General features: G+C 41.8%; 1 protein-coding gene across 7 annotated transcripts in view; it reads right to left on the bottom strand.

Moving 5' to 3' along the window:
- The window catches only part of wnk1b (WNK lysine deficient protein kinase 1b), a 94,433-nt gene that overhangs the window by 28,395 nt on the left and 39,552 nt on the right, over nt 1–26,486 (bottom strand). For 6 of the 7 annotated variants that reach the window (XM_087830673.1, XM_087830676.1, XM_087830677.1 and 3 more), the window contains exons 3-12: nt 22,842–23,014; nt 18,061–18,281; nt 17,155–17,312; nt 10,082–10,170; nt 9,208–9,347; nt 8,901–8,980; nt 8,469–8,666; nt 7,812–7,881; nt 7,397–7,590; nt 1,406–2,833 (exon numbers count right to left, since the gene is read on the bottom strand). In XM_087830673.1, coding sequence (XP_087686799.1) covers nt 1,406–2,833; nt 7,397–7,590; nt 7,812–7,881; nt 8,469–8,666; nt 8,901–8,980; nt 9,208–9,347; nt 10,082–10,170; nt 17,155–17,312; nt 18,061–18,281; nt 22,842–23,014 — 2,751 coding nt within the window. Of the gene's footprint in view, nt 1–1,405; nt 2,834–4,592; nt 4,896–7,396; nt 7,591–7,811; nt 7,882–8,468; nt 8,667–8,900; nt 8,981–9,207; nt 9,348–10,081; nt 10,171–17,154; nt 17,313–18,060; nt 18,282–22,841; nt 23,015–26,486 lie in introns of all 7 variants that reach the window. The other variant, XM_087830679.1, reaches the window with a different exon arrangement.

Raw genomic sequence — 26,486 nt, 5'->3', positions numbered from 1 at the left:
ATGGGGGAAGCTTACGCAAGTATGGTACGTTGCACCAGACGTACGACTACCTAGCTTTCACTAACATTACAGGGAGTAACACAAACACATAAGAGGTTGCACATATGCGATATTTAATAAATAACGTTGCTAGAAAGATCAAGAACTTAATATAAATGAGATGGGAAAAAAAGAGCTACTGATGGACGATGAAAAGGAAAATGAATAAAGGAAAGAAAGTAAACAAGAATGTCAGCGTTCTAAGGGTTTAAAGAATTTCAGCTGTGACCTTTGAACCCTGTGTAGGAAGTTGATTTTCATTGTGGGCAGGAAATGATAACATAATATGTTAAATTAAAGAACTGGCTCGAAGCCAAGCTCTTTAGCATTTACAACACAAATTGTGAAACACACAGATGAACGTCTCTCTGCATGGTTACATTGCTATTTTGTCTAAGCCTCCTTTAGTTTTGTTGTATGTTTCTGTGTGTTTAAGCATACAAATCAGCAAAGTCTTACAGCTTTATGTGAATTCAGACGTTGCGTTAAATGTCATAAAATGATATCAAATGCGCGGATGTCGACGTCTTAAAGATGCTTTTTTTAAATGTACATCTAGATTATTCATCTTAACCATTAACCTTTAAACTCCAGATCAGACTGACTTTGGATTTGTATGGGCTAAAATTCAAGTATACCGTAGACACAGTATACTAGCACAAACACACATTTCTCATATACTTTCATATATGAACATACAGACAAAATATTACTTACTGATAACACCAAAAATTCACAACATAAACAGAAAAGAAGGGAGCTTAGACTCGGCTCATAAAGCTTTTACACCACAGAGTGTCCCAAAGAGTCTTACTTTCAACGTAATTATCCATTTACTAAAAATAATGCCTCATATGTTGAACTTAAAATTAAATGGTTCTGGTTTCATGTTTTTAACTAAAATATTTGAAAGAATCACCCCTTTTCCTTTAATGCTGTTGGAGAATGAAGAAACTACGAAGGCAGACTCTCTGTGGTGCTTGCATGACAGAAAAGGGGGATTAAATCACAAAGACTACATGATGACATAAAGAAAAAAAATACCATAAATAAAATATGGAGGAAAAAAAAACAACAGGGATTGGTGTAACAGACTCTGGGTCAGATTACCAATAAAATTCAATTTCTTTTACTACATTGCACAACTGTGTTCCAATTATTTACTGGCTACGGGGTCCAAGAACAAGACTGTCAATCTGTGAGCTGTTAATAATTTATAATCAAAAGCAGAAAATACCACAATTTAGGAATTACATTTTAACCATCAATCAAAACATTCTATGTAAAATTTTGGTATAAATTTCAAAATCTAAACTAGTAACTGACCCAGAGGTCTACGTGTGGTTTCTAGTTCTAAACATTGTACCAGAGGGGGGTTAGCGGCCTGCATGGCCAGCAGTGACTCGTGGTATGTCATATCAGGTTGTGCTGGCACCATTCCCCCGTGCCGGGCCCAGGAGCTCTGGATCAGAGACTCCAGCTGATTTGATGACGACCCCCCAAGCGGGAGCTCGGACGATGGTGTGGTGGGCAGAAAGTTCTGCACTGAAGGCGGATGCCCCTGAGGATCTGCGTGAAGAACTCCCCCTGGTGAATCGTAAGGCGCAGTGGAGGACGAGCGAGGGATGGACTGAGCAGCTGAGAACTCGAAGGAAGGAGGATGAGGTGGCGGAGGTGGTGACTGGAACTCTCCTGCATCAGAGGAGGTCAGAGAGTCGCTGGAAGGATCGGGACTTCTGTCTTTTACAGCCAAACCTGTGTGGTGAAGGAGGAGACTTCCCGGAGGTAAAGGAAGCTCCGGACTCACGTAAGAGTACAGCTCTTCTGTCACTGGCTGCAGACGACTATATGTGCCGGAGCCACTGGATCCCGTCCCAGGGCTGTCCTCTAGAGGGAGATCCATAGAACTCCGTCTGGCCCGGTAAAGTCTGGATGCCAGGAGGCTTGGATCTCCAGCAGCGGCTGCAGCTGCAGCGGCTGCAGCTAAATGAAACTCAAAAACACTTCCGGTAGGTGGCGGGGCGTCGGGCATTACTGGAGGTGCAGAAATAGGAAAGGAGGACGAGGAAGCATGCTGTGGAGCATAGCATCCCTCGGATGATGAAGAAGACATAGAGCCAACCGTGGATGCACTCATGGGGGGTAAGGGTGGCGGTATTGGACTGTGTGCACTCATTCTTTGCAGGATATGAGGATGTAAGAACCCTGCTTGAGATGGAGGACCAGGATCAAAACCCAAACCAGCAGCTGCAGCTGCTGCCTGCCTCTGCTGATGGAAAAGCTGGTGTGCAGTCATTGGGTAGCCTCCATATGCCATTGCTTCATAATGGTCCAATAAGGCTGCTTGATTTAGACTGAGTCTCCTCACTGCTTCCTCGTGCTCTGCTCTCATGTCTTTGAACCCATACAAACTTGGATCAGATTGTCCTGGGAGATGGAGGGGTTCCCCAACACCAAGTCTTTGAGCAGCTGCTGCAAAACCAGGATTAACCATGAAGAGAGAAGGAGCCTCAACGCCCTCCATGCCAGAAAAAGGGTGGAGGCTGCTCCCGTAACGAGGGTAAGCAGGCTGAAAGTGTCGGGTATGCGCCTCGAGAATGGAAGTGCTCTTGCGTCTCTGAGTGTTGTAGGCCTTTGGAGGCCCAGTAGGAGGAGGTGAGAAGGAAATGGGACGCTCGGGGATAGAGGGGAAGAAAATAGTCGGGGGGTCTGTCAGAGTTGGAAGAGGGACGTTCCCTCCTGCTCCTCCTCCTGTGCTTGGTCCTCCGCTGAAAGGGTGTGGCATTGAATGCTGCTGTGACAGTGAGATACAATGGATTTAAGAATGACACTCAGAGACAATGACACAGAACCACAGTAAAGGCCCAATGAAATGGAAAAAAAGAGCATAATTTCAAAGAACACCCCAAAATAAAAAGGGGGATGGGAGGTAGTCACCTTCTACACTTGAAGGAAAATTATGTGGTTAAAAGCTGTTTAACAAAGTGAACCAAACTGGTAATGAAGAGATGGGAAACTGGTTACAATAGACAGATCAAGTCACACACAGCTACAGCACAAAGACAGGAATACCACTCAGAGACAAGACAGAAAAGGACAGATATACACCATCACAGGTGGAGAGAAAGTGAGTTATAAAATGCAAAGAGAGGAAAGGTTGTCTCAAAGGTTGACATTATCCTAATGCATCTGCAATCAGGAAAATTGTGTTTTATTTCAAACATATCTCTGCAAAATGTTGACCTTTTAAGCAGCCAGCTGCCGCTTGCAAGAAAAGGTAGATTGCAACACTTTCCAGAAAGTGCAAATATCTTCTCACAGATTCTTCAACCGTCACCTATGTCAGCGGTCCCCAAGCCTCGGGTCGCGAGAGCTGAGGCTCGGGTGTGAAATTTATGGTTTTCAGGGCTTTTATTGTTAACTCTGTTTCCCTAGGTCTTTTCCCGTGTTGTAGTTGTGTGTCTTATTTTGAAAGAAATGTTTACGCGTTACCATTGTGACCAGAGAGCGTTAAGGGGCAGAGAGGAAAAGCTCCTCCTGAAATGCGCCAACTCTCAATGTTGTTGGCGCATTTAAGGAGGACGCTGCTAATAAAGTTACAAAATTACACGGTGAATATGCGTTTATTATTACATTTACAAAATACCACAGTTTTTGTCTTGGTCGTATCATTTAATTTTGTCGTATTTATCCGTGACACCTTAAAGGCCAGTCTGTGAAAATATTGTCTGACATTGAACCAGTCCGTGGCGGAAAAAAGGTTGGGGACCGCTGACCTACGTCACATCTTTGCTGTCTCTGCATGTTATGGGAACATCCTGCATTGTTTTTATACCAAATTGCTGTAAAGTAACCAGTTTTCCTGATTCAGGATGCACATTTTATTAGAGCATTTGACTCCAGAGCAGGGTTAAAGTAAAGTGCAATCACTGCGTATTTAATAGGACTATGCGGTGGCCAGTGGAGGCAGAGAGAGTTTTATAGAGACGTATGTCTAGAATCAAAGACTCACAAAAGAGTCTGAAAATCTAAATGGAAAAAAAAAAGTGAACACGTAATACACGTATTTTTGTGTAACAGGCTTGCTACACTAACCCTTACAGGAGCGCTACTCTAAGCATACTACCTTTAGTTCATGTAAAGTATCCTTTATGCCAGCTGTTGCTCTTCTAACTCACCATTTTAACTTTTACTGAATTTCTCTGAAGCAATGAGCTTGTATATTTTTCTATATTTAATAGTGCAAATGTACATTTCTTAAGATCAACAAAGGACCTTATCCTGGTTGCTTAAACCAGAAAAATGTTCAAATCGTAGCCAAGAAAAATAATCAGCACTCTAGTGAGCATGAAACAAACTGTATCAGTTAGTAATATGCACATGGTGTCATATTGCGTTTCCATATGCAGCATCACTTGGAACTTTTCAATAATGCAATTTTGCATTTTATAAATCTTTCATTTCAGACTCAATGTGGCCCATGTCCATCATCTTTTTCTCTCTCGTCCTCTTTGGTTCCACCACTATGGCCCAATTATCTCTTTAGAACCTACAGGGGTTGAGAACAGGGCAGGTAGGCTGGCCCGCCGCTGCCTGGCCCTGGGCTGAGACGAGGCAGAGTGAAGGGGCAGGACTGTCTCCAGGGCCTTGGAGAGGCACCTAGTGAATGTGTCCCTCTCTGATGTGAGAGGTGTGCATGATGAGGCAATGGTGTAAGGGGACGAGGAGGACAGGTCTGGAGGTGTGGCGGGCTGTTTGGGAGGAACAACCTGGGTCGGAGGAACGTGAGAAAAGGAGTAGGAGGAAGGAGGAACGCAAACAGACATGCTACGACATCGACGGTGGTGCGACACAGGCTGCAGGCCGGGGAGGGTGGATGGAAGAGGGAGTGACCAACATGAAAAACAAACACAAAAAGAAAAAAAAGCAGGAGAAAAGGTACTTAAACACAGATTGCAGCAGTTATAGAGAAAATTAAAATAAAAACCAAATCATACCATAAATAAAAGCCACAGTTTTACAGTTTTTACATCATCGAAAAAAAACCCCAACAAAACAATTACAGTTATTTTGTGAGCGAAAATGTTTCAGATTTATAAACAACAAGTTTCTCAATGGAGCTAATCATTTGCAAGTCATCTATCATACCGTTAAAAGTGTCCAGTTTCACAAATATCACAAAGACACAAAAATAAACTGTAAATTAAAGAAACAGAAAAAAATATGTCAGACTTCAAATAGAACAAAGAATGATTTTTCAAAATAACTCATTAGGACCTCATTTGATGTTATAAACAAGCCAGTCTGTCTATTTCACCACCTCCAAAAATTGGCTTTGATGAGAAAATAAGCTTTCTGAGTAATTCAGTTGCAGTTCAAAGAAAGCCTTAAAAGGACATTATTTAGTTATATAGTCAATCGGTGTACATCTAGGTCAGGGGTCAGCAACCTTTAACACCCAAAGAGCCATTTGGACGCGATTTCCATGCAAAAGAAAACACTGGGAGCCGCAAATACTTTTTGACATCTAAAATGAAGATAACACTGTATACATTGGTTTTTTTTTTTACCTTTATGCTTTGTGTAAACAACTAAGGCATGTTGCTTGAATCCATGAAGTGCTACAGAGAAAATTACATTTTATTTATGTTATTAACACATTTTGAACTCTTAAAGAAATATAACAAAAGGAAAGACACCCAGCTGAACTAAAATGATCCAGCAAACAAAAACTGTTGTGAGCCGCCACCTTTATATCGCCTTTGGGCTTTTGGAGCCTTCACCTGACTTTTAAAAAAAATAATTGGAAAAAAAGCACTATGCTGCTAAAAAATGAAAAATATATGTTTGCAAAATTCAGCCTAAATATGTATTTTATCTGGTTAATGTGTGTGGCGGGGCGTGGTCTGCAGCGCCGCTGCAGGGGAGGCGGACGCACCTGAGCAGAACCGACGCTGTTTGCATAACAGCGTCGGTTCTGCCGTACGGGCTGTACGAAGTCACTTTCATCTTCACGCAGGACTGTAAGCTGTCATCTGTGAGGCGTGAGCGGTGTTTGTTTTGAACATAGTTCAGGGTGGAGAACAGCTGCTGACATAATGTGGATCCGAAGATCCATAATTCGCTTACCTGGGGTTGAAAGTCTCGATAAATGCACGGCGTTTCCGTGGGTATATCGGCTTCCGCAAGTGTGACGCTTATTTTGAACGATTAAAAAAATAATAGAATATAATTTTATTTTTATATTTTAATATCACAATAATCTTCCAATTTAGAACTACAAGTTAAAAAAAGAGCTAACATAAATAAAATACACTTCAGCTAATTACTTTAAAAAAAAATCCCAAACCACGCGGAGCCGCACTAAAAGGACTAAAGAGCCGCATGCGGCTCTGGAGCCGCAGGTTGCCGACCTCTGATCTAGGTGAACAACAGCAGTCTCAGTCTGTGTGGATGCTGGTAATTTAGAAGTCAGATGAGGGCACAGAAACCAGAGGTCATCGCGTGTAATGGCAAAAATTAAAATTAAAACGTTCACCTCTCCATTACCACTACTTTTAACAAGAAATGTGATTCATACGCTCCAGATATAAATAAGTCAACCTAGATCTAAATCTTGGCCACTAAGAGAAAGAGCATAAAACTATGTCAGGTCCTTGAGAAAAAATATCTAATGCATTGTAAATAAATAATGACCTGTGAGTAATCTCAACATGTTCCTGTTGGACGTGTGTCCAAACAGATGTGCCCGACTATGAATGAATAAAACAAATGAAATGAAATTTATAACTGTAAAGAAAAAAATATAGAGAGAGACAAGGACAGGAAAGCAGGGTTTAAAGACAGAGAAGAAAGGTGGTAACTGTCTGATAATGAGAGATGCTTTTTTGGAATAAAAGAGTACTCACTGACATCCAAGGTACAAGGTACAGATGATGACATATGGTACTACGCTGGTAGTACAGACATAATATGTTTGACTATGTTTGACCTTACTGATGGATTAAAGTGGCTGAAATATTATAACTGCCATACTGGGTTAAATGTTGAAGGCTGCATGCCTCAGTGAAGAATAAGTCAAATCAGTGCCTTGTGTTATTTATCTTCCTGAAGTGTAATAAAGTTACCATCTTCAAGTAAAAGCCAATTAACTGCATTCTTTTATTTTTATAAATACAGGCGGCTGAAATTCCCCACACCATTTCCAAGCACCGCAAAGTTCATTCCAACTCACTCCCAACTGCAAACTGACGAGTCATGTTTAATCACATCCGTGAGCACCGAGAACATTCTAACCGTCACCGATGTGGCATGACTGTCACGTGTAGTGACTCATTTGAATGAAACCTCCACTTACCATTGGCTGCAGCGGCTGGGCGTAGCCCGGGTGCTGCTGTGGGGTAGCGGAGGGGTTGGGGGGATAGGGGGTCTGGGGCTGGGAGGGAGGCTGGCTAGAAGGGGGGCAGCTGTACGACATGGTCAGCTGACCCAGGTGGGGGGAGTCTGAGGAGAAAACAGAGGAACCCTGGCCACTGTCCACGCCTCCTTCAGCTGACAGGGACACAGAAACAGACTTTTTACTGGAGTAAACTTTTCTAATGCCCGACTCTAAATACTGTATCGAATTTGAAAAGTGGACCAAGAATGGCTGCTTCTGATTTGAAGGAATACATTTAAACTTGACGCTAGAAAACCTTCCTGGCCTTGGTGGGCAAATATAACAACTGTTGAAATCGACTATTTAGACTAGACCTCCTTATCTGGGTACTTACATGTGTGTGAGATGCTCGCCTGCTGATAGAGAAGCTGGTGCTGCTCCACTTCGGTCTCCTCGGTCTCTGCCTGCAGACAAGCATGCACAGGAGAGGGTCAAACTGAAGCAAAATACGAATAAAACTCCTATTTCTCTGACCCTAATGTAAAAAAATGACTCCACCATATGATAGGAAGAGCAAGCAGTGGATAGAAATGACTGATATGCTTACATGTTGGAAAAACAGGGCTTTAAGTAACTGACTAAAAAGATAAACCTAAGATACCAGATGTCAGTGAGCTCTTGTAACCATGACTACACCAGAAGAGGATGTGCCACCTTTAAATGTTTGATAGTAAGTCCCAATCCTTACTGTGAACTGTTCTTCGAGAGTCTTTTGGTTGGTTGTAATCATTTGAAAAGAAAAAAAAAAACACTTGCGGCTGCCAGTGGTACCCCTCAGCCTCCTGGTAGATACACCTATGGTATCAAATTCAAAATCCTGCCTGTCCTAATTCTTGAGCTTGTGCAGTAGATGGCTAAGTAATTGTTTTCATTACAAACCTTAAAAAGATTACTAAACTGCACCAAAACCAGTCTGCTGGTTCAATAGACTTATTAAAGTGCTTTTTAACTTAGACACCAAACTAATGCGATGCCCGTCAGTCCGACAGACCTGTGTGTGTGAAGCTTTGTGTGTATCGTGTTGTTGCTGTTGCTGCTGCTGTTGTTGTTCTGCCTCCAGCTTCCTCTTCTCCTGTTCCTCTCGTACCAGCTGCCTCTGCTCTCGCTTCCTCCGGATCAGAGACACGCGGTCCTTGATGGCCTTGGCCATGGTCTTATGGTCAGCCTCAGCAACATAGCCAGACTCAACCTGCGGGATTGAAGAGAAGTCGCTCAGAGACACAAAAAAAACCTCCATTTAACGCCATTCATCATTCCTATATGAATGAATGTCCCATTTCCATCTCTCATTACAATATATTTCTTTCCTCATTCCCATATGTCTCCTCTGTCCTTCCTAAATCCATCATTTTCTCCCTCTGACATCCATTATTCCACAATGTATGGAGTAATAAATGGATTTGTTCCTATTCACTGTACTCACCATTTCCTGGGCCACATCTTCGGGGACGTCCTTGTTCAGGTCAAAGGAGAACTCGATGGCTTCGTTGTCTTTGTATTTTCCTGCAAACATGTTAAAAATTGTCAATCAGGCAATTACCTATAGTATTAATGTACTAATATTGGTTGTCCAACAAAACACGCGCTTTGGTTTTTGACCAGTTTAATATATTGAACCACTAAGAAAAACGGCTACACACTTATATCTGAACACATATGACAAATAGAGTCAAATTTTGCCCTGTGATGTGAACAATGGCATCATCAATAATGATAAAATCATGCCTTACCTTTGAGCTTCTTCACGTCTTCTATCCTGAGCCACAGTTTAATAGCGATCATTTCTCCATCGTCCTCTTCTGCCAGTTCAACCCTGACCCCTGTTTCCTCCTGGAAGAAGGCATGGTTCAACAGGATCTTTATGGCATACCTAGAGGAACAAGGCGAGATGGATCAAGCTCAGTACAATATATTCACTGGAGATTCAACAGGAGAGTTATACCGTAAATGAGAGAGAACTGGAATTATTTCTAGATACCACTTGATATCAATTTATTCAAGACCTGCAATCCCTTGTGAGCTGATTCCTAACTCATGAGCTAAGAGGAAAGACAAGGTATTTGAATAATCTTCTGGGAATCGTAACATGCTGACGACATGTTGTCCTTAGATAGCTTTGAAAAAGCCTCCAAATATTTCTTGGGAAAAGAAAAGTAGTTTAAAAAAAACATCAGCAATGCTAAAAATTGTTATTGGTTTCCTAGAAAAATATGAAAAAGATACAGTAACTGAATCTGGAGAAAGAAGATTTGGAGAAAAAAAAAGATGAGAGCGAGGGGTAAAGTTGCTTTGGTTAAGCTTGTGAAGCAGAAGACGAGAGACTGTGGTAAAAGTGTTGGCAGGCAAACAGCACGTGGAGAGAAAACAGAGCACTTCTTAATTTCTAACCAAGAAGGCATGAGTTTTTAAAAAAACGTAACCTTTTTTTAGAGGACGATTAACGGATCAATCTGTCTACACATGAAGAGACTAAATAACAATGGTATCGGTTAAATAAGGCCATTTTAATTGTTGAGTTTGAAAACATGCAAACATCCACAGCCTAAGAAATCACACCAAGCCCAGATGCACATTTATCATCAATGGTGTTTGTCTGTGACTCACCTCTCATCCTTGTTAGTTCTGATGCAGCAGTCGATAATTTCTTTCACCTCGGGAATGGCTACCTTGTCAAAGCTGGCAGGCTTCACTCCCTGCACAGCGAAAATAGAAGAGCAGTGAAGGGAAGGGACCTTTCAGAGAAGTCAAACAAGCACACACATAAAGGATAAAAAGAGCATTGTGTGATTTTAGGCTGTCCCAGACAAATCATGACTAGTGTGACTATATCTTTGGCAGTGGCTCCTGCAAGCAGTTCAAAACTGGTTACTAGAACAATTTTTCCATTAAACATAGCCTGGGGAAAAATTTTGACTGTGCCAGAAATTTAGAGTGACCACTTCTCAACATGATATCTGTTGCTACTTACATATATACCAACCAAAGCATATAATGACACGGTGATCAATGTAAAATCAATTCAAAAGATGTTATAATCATATAGCTAGATCCATTAAATACCAATGCCCTACCCTGTTTGTTAGGTCCCAGTTCCTAAGAATGCTAAAGTTACATGTGTAGCAGCTTTAAACTCTTTCCTTAAATAGATGAGAGTTACCATAAAGTTGGCATATTTATTCATTTTAGATACAGAATGACAATTAAATGCAAAACCTAAACACCAGATCCCCACATTGAGGTGATCTGGCAGCTCTGTAACACCCTCACTTTTGACTGAAATTCAGTTGCACAGGTCTCTGGTCCAACTGCAATCAATCTCAGACAGATTGTTGAAGGTTTGCAAATAAGTGCTGTTGAACTTATAAACACAAACAGATTACACACACATTGCAATCAGTCTGAGTAAATCTGCGCCGATGAGCACAACTCATCTTTGATGTGTTTCTTTGGAACAGGGCACTTAGCTCAGCTCAGTTCAGCTCAACTCAACTCAACTCAACTGATGACCAGAAGGTTGTATTGTGGTTTCATTCCTATACAATAGCAAGGCTGCCAAGCGCCTGTGTCATTTTGCAGTTAAATCCCTGTCCTGCACAACTTTGTCACTTTTTCTATTGGAATTTCTGTTCAGGAAGGACTCAGAATCCATGTAGTTAATGTGAATGTCCGGTTATGCAAAGCTCAACAGATTGTGATTTATCACAAATAAATGCAGTATTATCAGAAACAGGCTGCATGTAACTGAAAATTGACCACATTCAATCACAAACTGATAGCGGACTGGTTGCAGACTGACTGCGAGTGGTTCCAGAACTGGTCCCTGTCTTCAAAGCTCATCATTTCAAAGGCTCATTACACAAGGTCACAATTATTTTGGTTGTGCCACATCTCCAACCACTTCTTTCCCTTGCGTGTCTTTAGCAATTAAGTAAGCAGTCACTACAAATCACATGGTTGTTTTTAGCTCATGATGAAAAATGTCAATCCTGATGGGAAGGGTGTCTTTAATGTCTCCATCCAAAGGTAATGAGGCACCACTAAATGGTTTGGGGAGAAAATGATGCTGTGACATTTAAAGTCATCAGATCTCAACTTAACTGAACACTGAAGGAAGCGTTTGGATCAACGTGAATAGTTTTGTTGTTCTGACAGTATGTTGTGGTCAAAGTCTAACTAAGACATTTTCTGTTGGTATGATTTTCCATCTTCTTAACATTAAACTACTTAAATTAGGTTGAGAAAGCGCTATTGTGTTGTCTCTGTGCATTTTGGTGAATGATCAAAGTATTACTGCATTATCAGCCCTGCACGACTTATACTCAATTGAGGGTTAGGGTTTAAACAGCTGACAGACAAGAGGTTCTGAACTGTGAGAGTGAGTAATAGTTTGACCCAGGGTTAAATTCCACATAAATCCAGTTGTCCCATCAGGTATAAATAATGAAGTGGAGCCTTTCAGAGCCAATTAAGAGCACATCAACAGAACAAATTAGCAGGAACCCAAAGGCCAGCCCCCTCCAAGGCCTAGCAAACACTGGGAATGACTCCCAAATTACTTGAAAAAAATTATATAGTTCAAAAAACATTAAAAGAAAAAAATACACAAGACACAAACAGTGGAAAATAGATGTTAGCGTGACAGGACACAGGTTTTACAGAGTAAGAGATTTTTCAGCACTTAGAAGTAACTGCAGTAGAAACAAGGGACGCCTGATATCCCATCTAGTTTAAGCCACACAGCATAGCAGAAAGCATCCTAATGAGCTGGACTTTTGTTCAAATCCATTTTATACTACAGAGAAACAAAACAGACTGAAGCAACCACAGACAAGAAAAGAGCAGAAGCTAATTCATTAATAAATACAAGACAGCAAAAGAAAACACACTTTAATTTGAATTTAAATATAGATTTTTGTTCAGTCTTGCATCTCCTAGGTGCCCATCTGAAATGCAGTTATTAAAAATATGCAACTGGCTGGTAAAACAATCAGAGTCGAGCAAATCTCAAACTGCACAGAAGCAAGAAAAACACATTCAGAACAGCAGGAAGAAGATTAGAGAGAAAGAAATTTTTTTTTTTTTTTATCACTTACCAAGAAAGTAGTCAAAGAAGTTTGACTGACTGATGCGTTTGGAAAAACAAAGAGTTTTAGGCTACTCTGTTTGACTAACAGCTGCTTGTCAGACACACAAACCAGCAAATGACCACTTCTTTCTGCTCTTCCAGCTTCCTTTCCACCTTTCATTTGTTTCTTGGCATGTTTCTCTCCTGCTACCCCACCAGTTCACCATTACATAACAACCCTATCTCTCTCCTTCTCCCTATCACGCACACACACAGACACACACACACTCTGAGATTCCAGGGCCAAACAAAGTTAGGACTGACGGGGGAAGTAATGCTATTAAACCTGACAGAAGGAGAAGAAGAAGGAGAGAAGGATGAAGAGAAAGCTAGATTTTAGTTTAATAAGGCTGATTGGAGGCAAGGAATGTTCCAGGGTGAGAAGGACAACGAAGCATGTCAACAACACAATTTGTCAAGCTATAAGAAGCTAAGCCATAAAGCATACCCAACACATCTTCCTGTCAGCCTTTCAGTGACACACAAATCATACAAAGAGCCTTTTTTTATTTCTAGAAAAGAACCAATTAACAGAATCTCCTGCCAAACTTTTTAAAAGTGGAAATGTGATCCTCATTTGTCTTTTCTTATATCATATACGCTACTGTTAGCACGATAGATGCTTTTTGGGAAATGTTGAGAGGAGCATCTGAGGCTGCTCTAAATATTCTGTTTTAGGCTCTTGGCTCAATGTGATGTCAGTGAGAGGATGCGAGCAACAGGGTCATCTCAGCACACAGCTCTGGCTGCAAGAAGAGCCGGTGGTGTTCAAATCTTTTGTTTGGGAGGGGAAGTCAATCAGAAGAAAGGCAGAGGAGCAACTGGAGCTACCGAAGCAGCTTGCTGCAGACAGCAGACAATGAAAGAACAAACATCTGGTTACAAGAGGCAGTCAGTCTAACACTTTTGTTGCAGATGTCAGCTGAGTTTCTCTCCTTCTGTTTCAGCTAAAACATATCGGGGGTTAACTAACTCACGAGGAGGGTCGACAGGGGGAGAAATGGAGGATGGAGAGCTGGTTGCATGGATTTGGCAGTGAAATGAAAGGAAGCAGCTGACCGAGGCACCCTGGCGTTGCCACTGTGTTGAGCGTGACAACAACTGACGTTAGCTATTTGGCCAGTTACGTCCAGTTCATGGGAAACAAGCAGAACAAAGCATCACTACGATAATTTAATAGTTTGATCAAATTGATGATGCGATTTTGGTTTTGTGAGACAGAGAAGAAAGACGAAAACCAATCAAAGAACAGGAAGGTAAGAGAGGCAGAGAGCCAGACGGACATGTGGACTGAAATATACTGTCTGAGTTTATTCCGCCCAGGAAGCTTCTTAAATTAAAATGACAGATTCAAAGACTGAACGATGAAAGAAGGAAGAAAAACAGGGAGGAAATCCTAATCCAAATCCCTTCAGTTTGAATGGGCTGGACTGTATGGATGGACACTAAAAGAAGCTGAAATGAACATTTAAATTGAATCTAAATGCACATCAATTAGAGTTTTAACACATGGGTTATTAAGATAAGAGCCAATCAGCTCCTAGTGTGGCTATTAAGTTATTAATTTTTAAAGCTCGACTCTCCTCAGGTAACAGCAGCAGTTGTTTAAGCTGTGGAGGATCCTGCACTCATCCGTAACAAATGATAAACTTCTTTTAATTCAACGACATGCACCGTTAGCCTGGAATTCCAAAACAACTGTAGAGTGTTTGAGCATCCTATTTGTTTAGCACGGATACTTTAGCAGCATTAAAAATGTTCCATTTTCAAGAATCATTACACACACAAAGTGTCATGTTCCTGAGTCCTGGACCGACGGTTTTAAATTTAAGACTCTGATTCTTGTTTGTTTAATATTCCAGTTGGGTTTTTTCTTTCAGTTCCTCTTTATACACATTAGCATTCTGGTAAATATCATTGGAAATTTTTATGTTATCCTTCTACCCCATCCCTCTTGTGTCTTTCTGTGTCAAGTTTAGGTGTGACAGGATCTTAAATGTGGGTGTAGCAGATCACTTCCTATTTTATTTTGGTAGTCTTTTGTCTCCTGTGTTTTGTTACACTCAATGTGTAACAAAACACAGGAGACTGTGTGGCTGTATAATGGCTGTATCCCAATTCAGGGTCTGCAGCCTTAAAGGCCGCATTTTAAGGCCGATTACGTCACAGCGACGTGACGAAGGCTGTCCCAATTCGAAGACTGCTCGAAATGCGCCCTCATTTCCTCGTCCTTCATTTCCCTGAATTTTGAGGACGTGGCGGTGTAGACTTCGTGGCCCAACATATCCCAGAATGCATAGCGCGGCGGTGGGTGTGGATAATTTTGCCGAAAAAAACGGCGGATGAGGGGCGCCCGAAGAGTAAACTTTTAAAAGTAAGTACTGAATATTATGTCACTTATTTATGTGCAAATGTTTACTAACGAAGATCATTAAAACATTCCTGTTGGCCACATGTCGGCAAAGTTATGTGACATTAGTGACGTTTGTACTAACTTGGTTTTAAAGCCGTTACTTTAAAATATACACCGTTCAATAGCTGAGCTTAATCTTACAGAGAATGATCAAAGCTCATGTAGAAACAAACAAACACGTGAACAAATGATTTTCTCCTTCATTTCTGTTAAACAAATCTTTATGAAACGTTTCTAGCTGTTAGTATCATGGTTGCTAGGCAACCTGAGCAGCGCAACAGAGGCTAGACCGTCCCATTTCACAAGCCTCGCACTTCCGGCCTTAGCGGTCTTTAAGTACGGGGCCCTTGAGGATCGTTGAGGCTGCGTACTTTAAGGCTGCAGACCCTGAATTGGGATACAGCCAATGACTTTCACCTGTTTCCTCTCATTAGCTCTCAGTGCGCCCTGTGTCCTTGAATAAATTAGCAATATGTGTTTCATTTGTTCATTGTCCTGTTGTATTGTTTCCCCCATGTGTTGTGGATTTTTGGCACTTTGCATTTTGGCCTCAGTTTTAGATTTATGTTTTGGACTTATGAGCCACGACAAAGACGGGGCTTTTGTTTTGAACTCGGCCCCTCTGTCCTGCATTCAGATCTTGAAAATGAGAAGAGAGTTCTAGAATATTCCTCACGTCTATTAAGCATCACTGTCAGCATCCAGAGAGCTGAGTCGAGTGACGAAAAGAGGGAGACAGCGCTCATCTGTCTGTCTGTGTGTGTGTGTGTGTGCTGGGGTGATGACCTCAGCAGCACTAGGCTTAAAACAGCCTGCATCTGGTCCTCTCTGCATTTGCTTTATTGTCTGTTTGTCCAGCCAACTGTCAACTAAATTTTAAAAAACGAGGGACATTACCAAATCTGAGAAATCTTATGAAATCTGACTGGATAGGATGATGCCAGATAAAGAAAAGAAAAAACTAGGGGTTTGTGCCACTACATTTTTTGAAATGTAATTTGTGGCAATCAGAAGACATTTTGAATAACTCAACAAAAAACTAAACTCACCAGACAACATAAAACCCATGTTATTACTTTCATTACGCAGAAAATTTCATTACTGGAAATATTTCTTCCTCTTAAATTTGTCATTTCAAAACCAAATTAATCTTTTATTAGACTAAAGCAGGGGCGGGGAACTCGAGGCCTCGAGGGCCGGTGTCCTGCAGGTTTTAGATCTCACCCTGGGTCAGCACACCTGAATCAAATGATTAGTTCATTACCAGGCCTCTGGAGAACTTCAGCCGTGTTGGATCAAGGCCACATCTAAAACCTGCAGGTCCTAAAGTCCCCCCCCCCCCCCCTCCCCCCAGACTAAAGAAATCACTTTTTAGTCATTCAATGTATTTTCAACTAAAAATCTCTCCTGTGTCCACTTCCAATATTACCTGGAAGTGGACCGAGTAAAGAGTAAACACAGAACATTTGTTTTAACTTGACAATGGACTAAAATGCAACCTCAAAAATGGCCCAGAGTGCTACCAGTGTTCCCACTACCTCCCTGCTGGGGGTGTGGCCTATTCCCTCAGGCGGGCGATAAAAATATGTTATTCTCATGCACTGTTTCATTTCAGCGCAGTGTGTCACTCTCACTGCTTTTGCTGACATTTATGGAGGTGAACTGTACTCTCCCCAGCTCGGCTCACAGCGTTAGTGTTTATGGGACAGTTGAATTAATTATACTGCATTACACTAAGTGGAATAAAAGCTTCTCAATAAGTGTCAATTTGTCTAAAATAACTATAGACTGACTATCGATTTCAGATTTGCGTTTGGGAAAAGTGCTTTCCGTTCGTTTTTATCCATTCGCAAGACAAACTGCAATGTAGTGTGGGAGGGAGAGAGCATAAGCAAAAGCATAAGACTAATCGGGGCAAAAACACAATCATATGACTGGATCTTCTGCAGCTCATGCCAAACTTGTTAATACAGTCAGTAAACAAGGGTGAGGAGGAGTGGCTCACAGAGGAAAATGGAGACAAGAGGCAAAAACAACAAACGAGACGGTTAGATACGCCATAAATGGGACCAACTGGTTTCCTACCACTCTCAGCTGATGCACCTGCAGGTACAGACCGAGCAGAGAATGCATACTTACACTAGTAACTCGTCTGTAGATCTGGGCAGCGTTTTGGCATTCGGAGTAGGGGTACTCTGAGGTAGCCATCTCCAGCATACACATCCCAAAAGCATAGACGTCTACAGATTCATCATACTTTTCCTCATACATCTCTGGAGCCATAAACTCTGGTGTACCTGGTGATTAGAAAGTGGAGAAAAACATGTATGTTATGCTAGGACATGCTCCTAACTTGCACACCATGATGTACAAATACTGTAAAAATGATAAAACATAAAATCAGAGATTGAAATCTAATAAACTCCAGCTGGAAATAAAAGGGCTAAAATTTCAAACCTGCATCCACTTAGTGCTGCCACAGACTCAGTTTGTGGAAGTGAAGCCTGAATACTTGAGGTTTGTCTAATTGCTACAAAGAAGCAGTGAGATTTACTGAGCTTCTCATTCTTGTCTCAAGTGCAGAGAAGAGTGTATATTTACGTACTTGGTGCGAGCAGAGCTTGAATACCTGTGGTCAGCTGTACAACAAAACTACTGAAAGGTACCCAGGTTATTACGAGGGAAAACTGCAGGCTCAAAGTATGTGTCATAAACATTGTCCGAGTGCGGTGCACTTTCGGTTTATGTGTTTGTAACGGTTACATTTCCAGACAACTTAATCCCAACTTACTAACAGTTTCTTTGGAAGCCGTATCACTTTTCACATGCCTGCGGTTCGCTTTAACAACCAGACATTTTTCAAGTAGTAAAATTTATCTACGGTGGGCGTGTACATAATGTGCCTGTGCATGTAAAGTGGTTATTATCGCTGCAGCGAGCTCAAATAAAAGATCCCAGTTATTGCAGATTCGCAGCCTTCGCAAACCACATTTGTGTGTCTTAGCATTTCTGAGAATTTGGGATGCTGCGTATGCACCGTCCTACCTATGACACTCTTGGCAAAAGAGGCTCTCTTCAGCGTGGCCAACCCCAGGTCCCCTATCTTCACCGAGCCCGTGGGCCCTGTGATGAAGATGTTGTCGCATTTCAGGTCTCTGTGAATGATGGGTGGCGCTCTGGTGTGCAGGAAGTGAAGGCCTTTCAGGATCTGTCTGCACCATGAACGCAGAACTTTGATTTTCATCACCTTGAATCGCTTCAGGTAGCTGCAGGACAAAGAAATCTCACATAAGAAACTGTGTGTTTTGCAAAGCAAGAGAAAGTGGTGATGATTATGCGCACAGGAGGAGATTCAACTCTTGTATCTTGTTCAAGTGACCTTTGTCCCGGCATGCTAGCTGCCAGCATATGGCCTCTCAGAATATCACACTGTGTAAAACCACTAGCTACAGAAAATCACTTTTTTTAATGCAGCTGCTCTACTCTGCATAAAAAACTATGAAAGACACAGCTATGCAAGGACCGAATAAGGGAGTAAAAAAGCAGAAGCATGTAGTGCTGCACAGAAATGTCTGAAAGCAGCTGTAGAGTCAATGAGCAGCCAGCACTCTGTCTTTATGCAGCAGATTGTTATTTACTTGTTTTCTCCGAAGGCAACTGTACACAGCAATCAAAAGGTTTCGACTACTGTCCCGTACATGCAACAGGTGCCAGCACCGGCTTCTATGAATCAGGATTGTATCTTACGTTGCTTATAATTCAGTCAGATCTACTTCTGCATCATTCTTTTTTCTCTCTCTCCACTAAACTTGGAACACATCCCAGCGAACACCCTGCGGAAAGCAGGGAAACACCCTTTGACAGGTTGCCAGGCCATCATAGATCCAACTCAGATCCACACCTGTGGGTGATTGAGTCGATCCACCTGGTTTGTAAGTCTTTGGAATGTGCGAGGAAAATGAGAGGAAATTCCACAGGAATGTTACAACAGAACAGCAAAGTACTGTGAATCTAGACTGAACATTTCTCCTATTCTTAGCAAAGCACTGCACTTGATTGACTTTTTTTTTTTTTTTGATTAAATCAGAGGCAGTTCTTGTTATTTCCAAGAGCTCTAAGAACTCACTCAGAAAACATTTGTCTGTCTTGATTAGCTGACTGAAAATCAATTCAACTCTACAGAGAAATGTGCGTCTTCCTCTTCTCGGTATTGTGACAAATGTGACCAATGAGCACAGTAGGCAGGGCGTACTCCTGAGATCAACCGCCCCGTGAGTCTTCTTCATGGTGTGCTAATTTCACAGCCTTAAAGCAGGCAGAGGAGCTAAGTAATCGTGGCTTTGATCTAATTAGTGTATTTAATTCAATATCCAAGCTTAGCTCAGAAATGTCCCTGTGGAGCTGGTGAATAGCAGGCAGCTGACTGAACTATAGACTGACTCTGCAAACAATGTTTCTGTCTCAGCCAGCAATGCCCTCTTCCAGCTCCGCTTTTAGACAGCCGACCCGATGCAGAGCGACATCAATAAGTCTGACTCCAGCATTACCGTCAGCTCCACGGTGTCACTGGCTGCTCTAATAATTCAGCACCTGCAACTCTGTCCTAACTGACAAGTAATTCTCACATAACACCGTGTGAGCATTACAGCATAATAGAGCGGTGTGCTTAAGCCACAACCAGACTGCTGTGTTACAGCCACAGAGGCTCAACAACTTTTAGCTGTGACCCAGTATCTTTGACGGAGCAGAAAGCATCCATTAACGAGCAATGGAAAGTACACTCACTGAGTGCTGGGCTTAACTGAGCATTTCCATTTGGTGCCACTTTATACCTCAACTTCTTCCCAGAGAAAAACACTGGATAGTTTGCATGTTCTCCCTGTGCTTGTGTGGATTCCCTTCAGGTTCTCCAGCTTCCACCCACAGTCCAAAGACATGCTGGTTACATATGTGCTTATAAATTGGCTGTAGGTGTGAATATGAGCGTGAATCTTTGTCTGTCTCTCCTATGTTAGCCCTTTGATAGACTGGCCAAATCTTCCCAAGGTGCATCCTGTCTCGCGACAGCTGGGATAGACTCCACCCCCCTGTGAACCGGATAGATGGGTGAACAGATAGATGGGTAATTATTAAAAAACAACTTTAATTCAGCTATTCTGCTATATAGTAAAGTCTTTACCCTGATTTTTAACACTCAAAGTCTTCTATGTGCTTCTTATTTTAATCCTCTAACCGCTTTTCTATGGTTTGTCATTAAAAGCCTTAAAAATCTGGGTAAATTCAATTTGTTTTTCACAGGGAGATGGCTTTCAGTGTGCAGAGCATAAATAATAATTTTAGGGACTATTAAAGTGAACAAACCTTTAAATGTGCATGTGAATAACTTAAGTTCTCTCTATCATACCGCATCTCTCCTGCTACCTCTGATGTCTCTCTTAAGAAGCCACGCGCCTTATCCTCTTCTTCCCCCTTACCTAAATCCCCTCCTCGCCCGTCCCCTGTGCTTTCTTTCTTCTGTCGTTCTGAACTCAGAACAGCGTTGAAAGACAGGGAAAATGCTGTGGCATGCAGAGCTAGAGTGACGCTGCAACAAAGCATCGAGCGAGCTTGCACGCTCACTCAGCCACGCTATGTTTCCAAGCACGCAAATTAGCACTTGTAGATACACGAACGTGCGGCTCTCATGAGCAGTAAATACAGTTTTTATTATTTGTGAACAGACAAGTATTCTTCCGAAAATAAACCTTTAGTAAAACAGAAAGATGACAACAGTATAAACATTTCTTACACACACAGATGCACACAGATAAGGGCACTCCATGGTGGCAAGTATTTCCATCCTATCTTCCTCGACCTATCGCCGCCACCCCCACCCTCCCATCATCTCCCTTTCTTTTTCCATCTCTTCAGCGTGCAGCGGTCCCTCTCCTTTCTGAGTATTTTTCTGGATGACGGCCAAACCCCTCGGATGCCTTGATCCTCTTCATAAGGGCACATCCATCCGCTCCATATAGTCTTAAACAAAGAAACCTTGTTGTGTCGATCAACAAAAAGTTAATCAGCAACAATTTTGATATAAAATTATTCTTTTGCAAGTGAATTTTTTTCCCTCACTGGTTCCAGTTTTTCAAATGGGAGTGTCTTCTGTTAAACACAATGTTGCATCTTTGTTTCAATACGTGCATAAAAACACATTAATGGAAAATAAAGGTAACCAGAATTGCAATCCTGATATCATGTATGCATCATGTATCTGTAAGAGTTCAGTGGACTGCTTGTTACATGTTACTACTTTGGAGTATAGTATAGTTGTTTGGCACACACACTTCTGGATCCAAGCAGTTTTTTGGATTTTCTGACCGAGGTCTTTTCTGAATATTTAATTTAATCATGTATAATTCAAAAAGAAGAAAAAAGATACAGCTCTTCTTTTTCTTTCTCACTCAGTAGGTAGTGGGGAGTTCCAAAAAAAGTTGGAAAATAGAAAACTATATTTGCTAAATGTGTGTTTATTCTATGGTTTATGCAGAGGACTGAGCGTGTCTGCGCAGCTTCTCTGTTAAAAAAAAAGTATGACATTTTTGTAGTCCTCCAGTGGAGGGCGCTACGGTCCTTGTTAGTGCTGTTAGTGCTTTGCTCACAGGTTTGTCACTCCACCGAGCGGCTTTCAAACTGTACGTCTAAGTATCCGTTTGTCTATTCATCAGAATATTTGCGCATAACTCTCTCACACTGTAGTCTTCTGTCTCCCTCTCTGTCACTTTAACCTAAACTAAGTGGACGATGACCAGTGTCACTCCTGAATGATGTCGGGAATGAGAGGAATGCGCAGCAGAAGCAGCAGCTGGCAGGTGGGCCAGTGTCGCATGATGTACTGTATGACGCAGGCTGTGTCACCCCACGTTTAGCCTTCTGTTGTGTCAGGAGCTCAACAATAGCATTGACAAACACAGATGCACATCTATTCTAATCGGCAAAGACGCTGGCATTCAGTCGCGGCATGTGGGGTGACAGTCTGAGAGGCAGACACTGACAACTGCCCGTTGAGCTGGCAGGCCACTGACGTACAGTTTGTCACATATGTACGCTGAAAATGACTCCAAACACGTTGATGAACATAACAGTGTTGACACACCCTCAAACTTTTCAAATGCCAATCAGACTCACAGAGGCCCCCAGGCTGAGAGTGCAACCTCACAGGATCCCCACATGTGTTGTGTCCTTTGCCCTGATAAGATCGAGCCATTTTCGGCGACACGAATGGGACCGCAGCAGTTTTATCCAACTGTTTGGTGTCCAAAAAGATAAATAAATAAAAACTCAAAAACTGCATCAGAGTTTTGATGATTCTGCGTCATTTCACCCTTTGTGGTGATGTAAGTGACATAAATACCGTACTTAACACAGGCGGGCTGGCTGACTCACAGCTGCAATCAGCACTGAAACATCAGGATGTGAGGTGCTTGTAACAGTACTTTGAAAGGCCATTTGAACATGTGAAAAGAGAGAAAGACTGCAGATCAGTTTAATAGCAAAGAGGACGACACGTGTGCGTGTTTTACATTTCTATGAAAGACTGGAGGTGAGTCATCATCTGTGCTGACAGTGCTCTTCAAGAGAAAAATGTCAGAATGGACTCTACTGTAAGTGTGGGTGTTAACATCACGCAGTTCACACCTTTCAGTCACAGCTATAGTTTTCAGTTCATTCACATGGGTCTGGTGTCCTAATATTTGGCTTCTCCGAAGATTCCTGCACAGTTTCTTAATCTTAAAAGTCAGCAAATTAACATGTTGGAAAAGAAATTCTATCTCTCATATACTCACGTTTTTAGCGTGCCAGATGTCATGAGCTCAGTGACGAGAACAATGCATTTCTTTCCTTTGCAGGGACCCTCCCAGGAGTCATAGAAGCGGACAATGTTAGGATGCTGGAGACCCTTCAGCATGCCGGCCTCCTCTTTGAACCGCTGACGCTCGGACTTGGACAGTTTACGATCCTGCAAACGGGACAGAAAGGGAAACTTGGTCACGTGTACACAAAAACCGAGAGAAACGCTACAACGTGAATCAGAGGGGGGGGGATGTTTTTCCTAAATTAACCATGCTGTGTCAGTAGTACAACATTATTACAGCATGTGCAATTACAATCAAATCGAGTCAGGAAGAAGCTCGAGGGCTGGAGAGGAGAGCTAATCAGAAGAGAACAAAGAGATTACGCAGAAACGAAAATGGGAGGGGAGGAGAGTGACAATTCCTATGAAACATGACTCCATATAAGCTCAGAGAAACTGATAAACTGATAAAAACAAATAATCTTTTACACTGATGAACAGCAGCTGAACATACTGTACTGAAATACAAGTGCAGATGAAACGGGGGGAAACCTGATACCATCCGAAAACCTTTCTGCATTACACTAGTAAAGGACAGGGATAAAAGAGAAGTGTCCTTTCATCTTAACTCAAAGACTCCACAAAAATCCATTAGACAGAGTGACGAACAGCTCCACACTCGATCTTCTTTTGACCTGAGCTGTGCGATATTTATTGGTGAAGCACTCTGTTTCAAACCAAAGGCTAATATTCACACCTGTGTTGCATTTATGTGTTCATGAAATTTTGCCAGCAATCCTACATTTACAAAATTAGTCAGTGTTCAACCAATTGACAAGCTACTCTAGTGACTATTTTATTGGGAAATATAAAACCGTTAGGTTTAGAGGATGATTTAAAGAGAAGTTCATTGTCTGAAAACCCAGAACCAGAAAATCATAAGACGCTAACCCCCCAGATCGCTGTCTAAGTGAAAATGGACTCAACTGCTGCAGTAAATGGCTTCTTGATAATGAACACACATCAAATCATCGGCTTCCACCACCTACGTCATCATGTTATTCCCAATGGGAATTGCAGTCTACAGCGCTTGCACCAAGCTTCAGCTGTCTTTACCTGAAGTGGTAGCAGCCTCCCAGTAGGAGGTTGACCAAAACAAGCTAAGGAAAAAAAAGCCACAGTCTGCATTCCTCCCTCCTGTGGAATACTGGCTTCTCAGAAACATCCTCCACACATTTTAACAGGAATTCCAGCTCAACCACTGATACCTCAATAAAAACGCAAAAGTCAATGTTAGCAGGGGACCTGCTGTAAAAATCTTTAAGCATGCCCGCGTTTGTGCGTTTGTACACTGACAAATATGTCAGGAAAATCCTAAGTAGTTTACTAATAAACAAGTGAACCATCACTCTGTGCTGTCTTTTTGTTGTTATTGTCTTCTTTGGTCACTTCCTGTTAAAAGGGAGTTCTTCCACCCCACTGTCACCAAATCCACCAAATCAGATCGTCTGACTGCTAGGGTTTTCACCTCACCACAGAAAGTGCCAAATGCATATTCACAAAATAAAACTAAACTAAATTGTTGCAATTTAAAGGAGTATATTATTTAGTAAATTGTGCTAGGCTTGTTTATCAAGTTTAGTGGGAATGTCTAATGGTAAGCTTAATATCTGTGTGATTATTTGCTTTTGTCTGCGTGTGTTTTGAACGCTCTTCACCAGCTCTGTGTCTAACCATATTTGACACATTCAGCACATCGCTCCCCAAAAATAAACAAAATCACGGCTGCCTGACGACGATAAAATAAGGTGACGACACCTCAGTACTCACAGGATTTAGGCCCAAAAAAGTCTAAATTTCTCTAAATTATTAAGTCTGGCAGTTACAAGCAAGTTGAGCCAGATTTGGGAAAAGGATTTTAACAAATATGAAAGAGGTGCTCCAATTAACGTGGAACAAACAGAAATTCGTGCTTTGACAGGAAGTCGTGACACATCCAGGACGTTTCATAATGCCGGTGACCCTTTTAGAGGATGAAATTATGGGAAAGTGAACTGACAGATTGGTTTACAGATGAGCACAGAAAGAGCAGCAGGATTGACACACAGGGCTGCGACTCCATCGAGGTGCAGACACCACAGTATACAGTCTAAAAATATAAGAAACGGCAGTGGTTTAGAGGCTATAGACGTCAGAGCTTAGACACCTACTCCCATAATGTTACAGGGATTATCGCCAAGGCAACCACTTTTTAAAAAGAGGTCCAATGAGGGCACATCATTCAACTCTTTTATTTTTTCAGTCCAAAACATCAACGCCGTCTTTCATAAAACGCTGTTAATCTGCTCTTCTTCTTTTTTTTAAGCTTTGTATTGTTTTATTTTAGTACTCTATTTGAATACGAATCCGACCCAACACAAAACATCCAGCGCATTAGCAAAATCATGTGAGACAGACGAGACACTTGCCATCAATCATTCAAATGGTTTTAAAGCTCCAGTACACAGTCTGATTTGATAACAGCCCCACAAACCACCCCAAAAAACCTTGGACACAGTGGCGCAGCGGTGATGGTAAATCACCATAAAAATTTATGGTGATTTACCATCATAAAATGCATTTATGCAATATTTGATCATTTCAAGCACTTGTGTGTAAATATGAGGGGGAATTTTCTTCGTTCCTTTTGTGTTTCCAAAAGAATAAATCTCCACTTGCGGTACCTTCAGGGCCTTAAATGAATTTCTCAATAATAAGACTACTAAGACCCCAGCTTTGGTAGTAATTTATTTTATAATGATTGTAGTTCTGAAGTCAGTTAAATTGTGTGCATATAGGATTATTTTTCATAAAGAAAAAAAAACTATAAGCGTTTAGACCACCAGCTTTGACAACCAAACAGCCGCTCGAACAGTTCGGCGCTGCTCGGTCACAATGAGCAAGCGTTCGGAAATGTTATAAAGCTATTAGAAAATCTTGTGAGCTCCTTCAGAGATTAGGACAATCTCTGAGGTGATGATCTCATACTGTCATATTGTATAACCCAGGGCCTCATCTATATCATATGACTTCGAGAGTGAGAGAGAGAGAGGAGAGGGGGATGTCGGAAAGGTTTAGTGTGTTTCTGAAGTGCATTAATGTGTGTCAGGGAGGGTGTGAGTGTTTTATGGCCTGTAACATCTTTTCCCTTTATCCTGCAGCAACCATTCGCCCAGCGATAGCCCATTAGCAATCGACACACAAAACATCCATGTGAGTGCTGACTGTACCCCCTCGCTCTTCTATTATCTCTTTCCTATTATGATCACATGACTCCACGCTCACCATGGCCGTAGGTCACCTGACTGCCTGGAAGCCAGCATTCCATTTCCCAGCAGCACTTAGAAAAGACCCTGACCACTCATATCTCTGCTAAGACACCTCCCTCTGGGCATTAGAAGATTTACTCACTCATTGACTTAATCACTCATTCATGCACTCACTGTGTGTGTGTACTCGCATTTCTCACGCGTAAATGTGCAAAAACAGTCAGATTATAAGCAAGTGCGTTACATGTAACACGTGCTGCATAAGGTGAAGATTTGGTTCAAGGTCAGGTTTAGGGCGCCGTGGTTTTTGTTACAGTTAGTCTGCAGGA

The sequence above is a fragment of the Neolamprologus brichardi genome, chromosome 17 (assembly GCF_056152115.1).
Source record: "Neolamprologus brichardi isolate AB-2024 chromosome 17, ASM5615211v1, whole genome shotgun sequence".
NCBI lineage: Eukaryota > Metazoa > Chordata > Actinopteri > Cichliformes > Cichlidae > Neolamprologus > Neolamprologus brichardi.
This window is presented reverse-complemented; position numbering and strand designations above follow the sequence as displayed.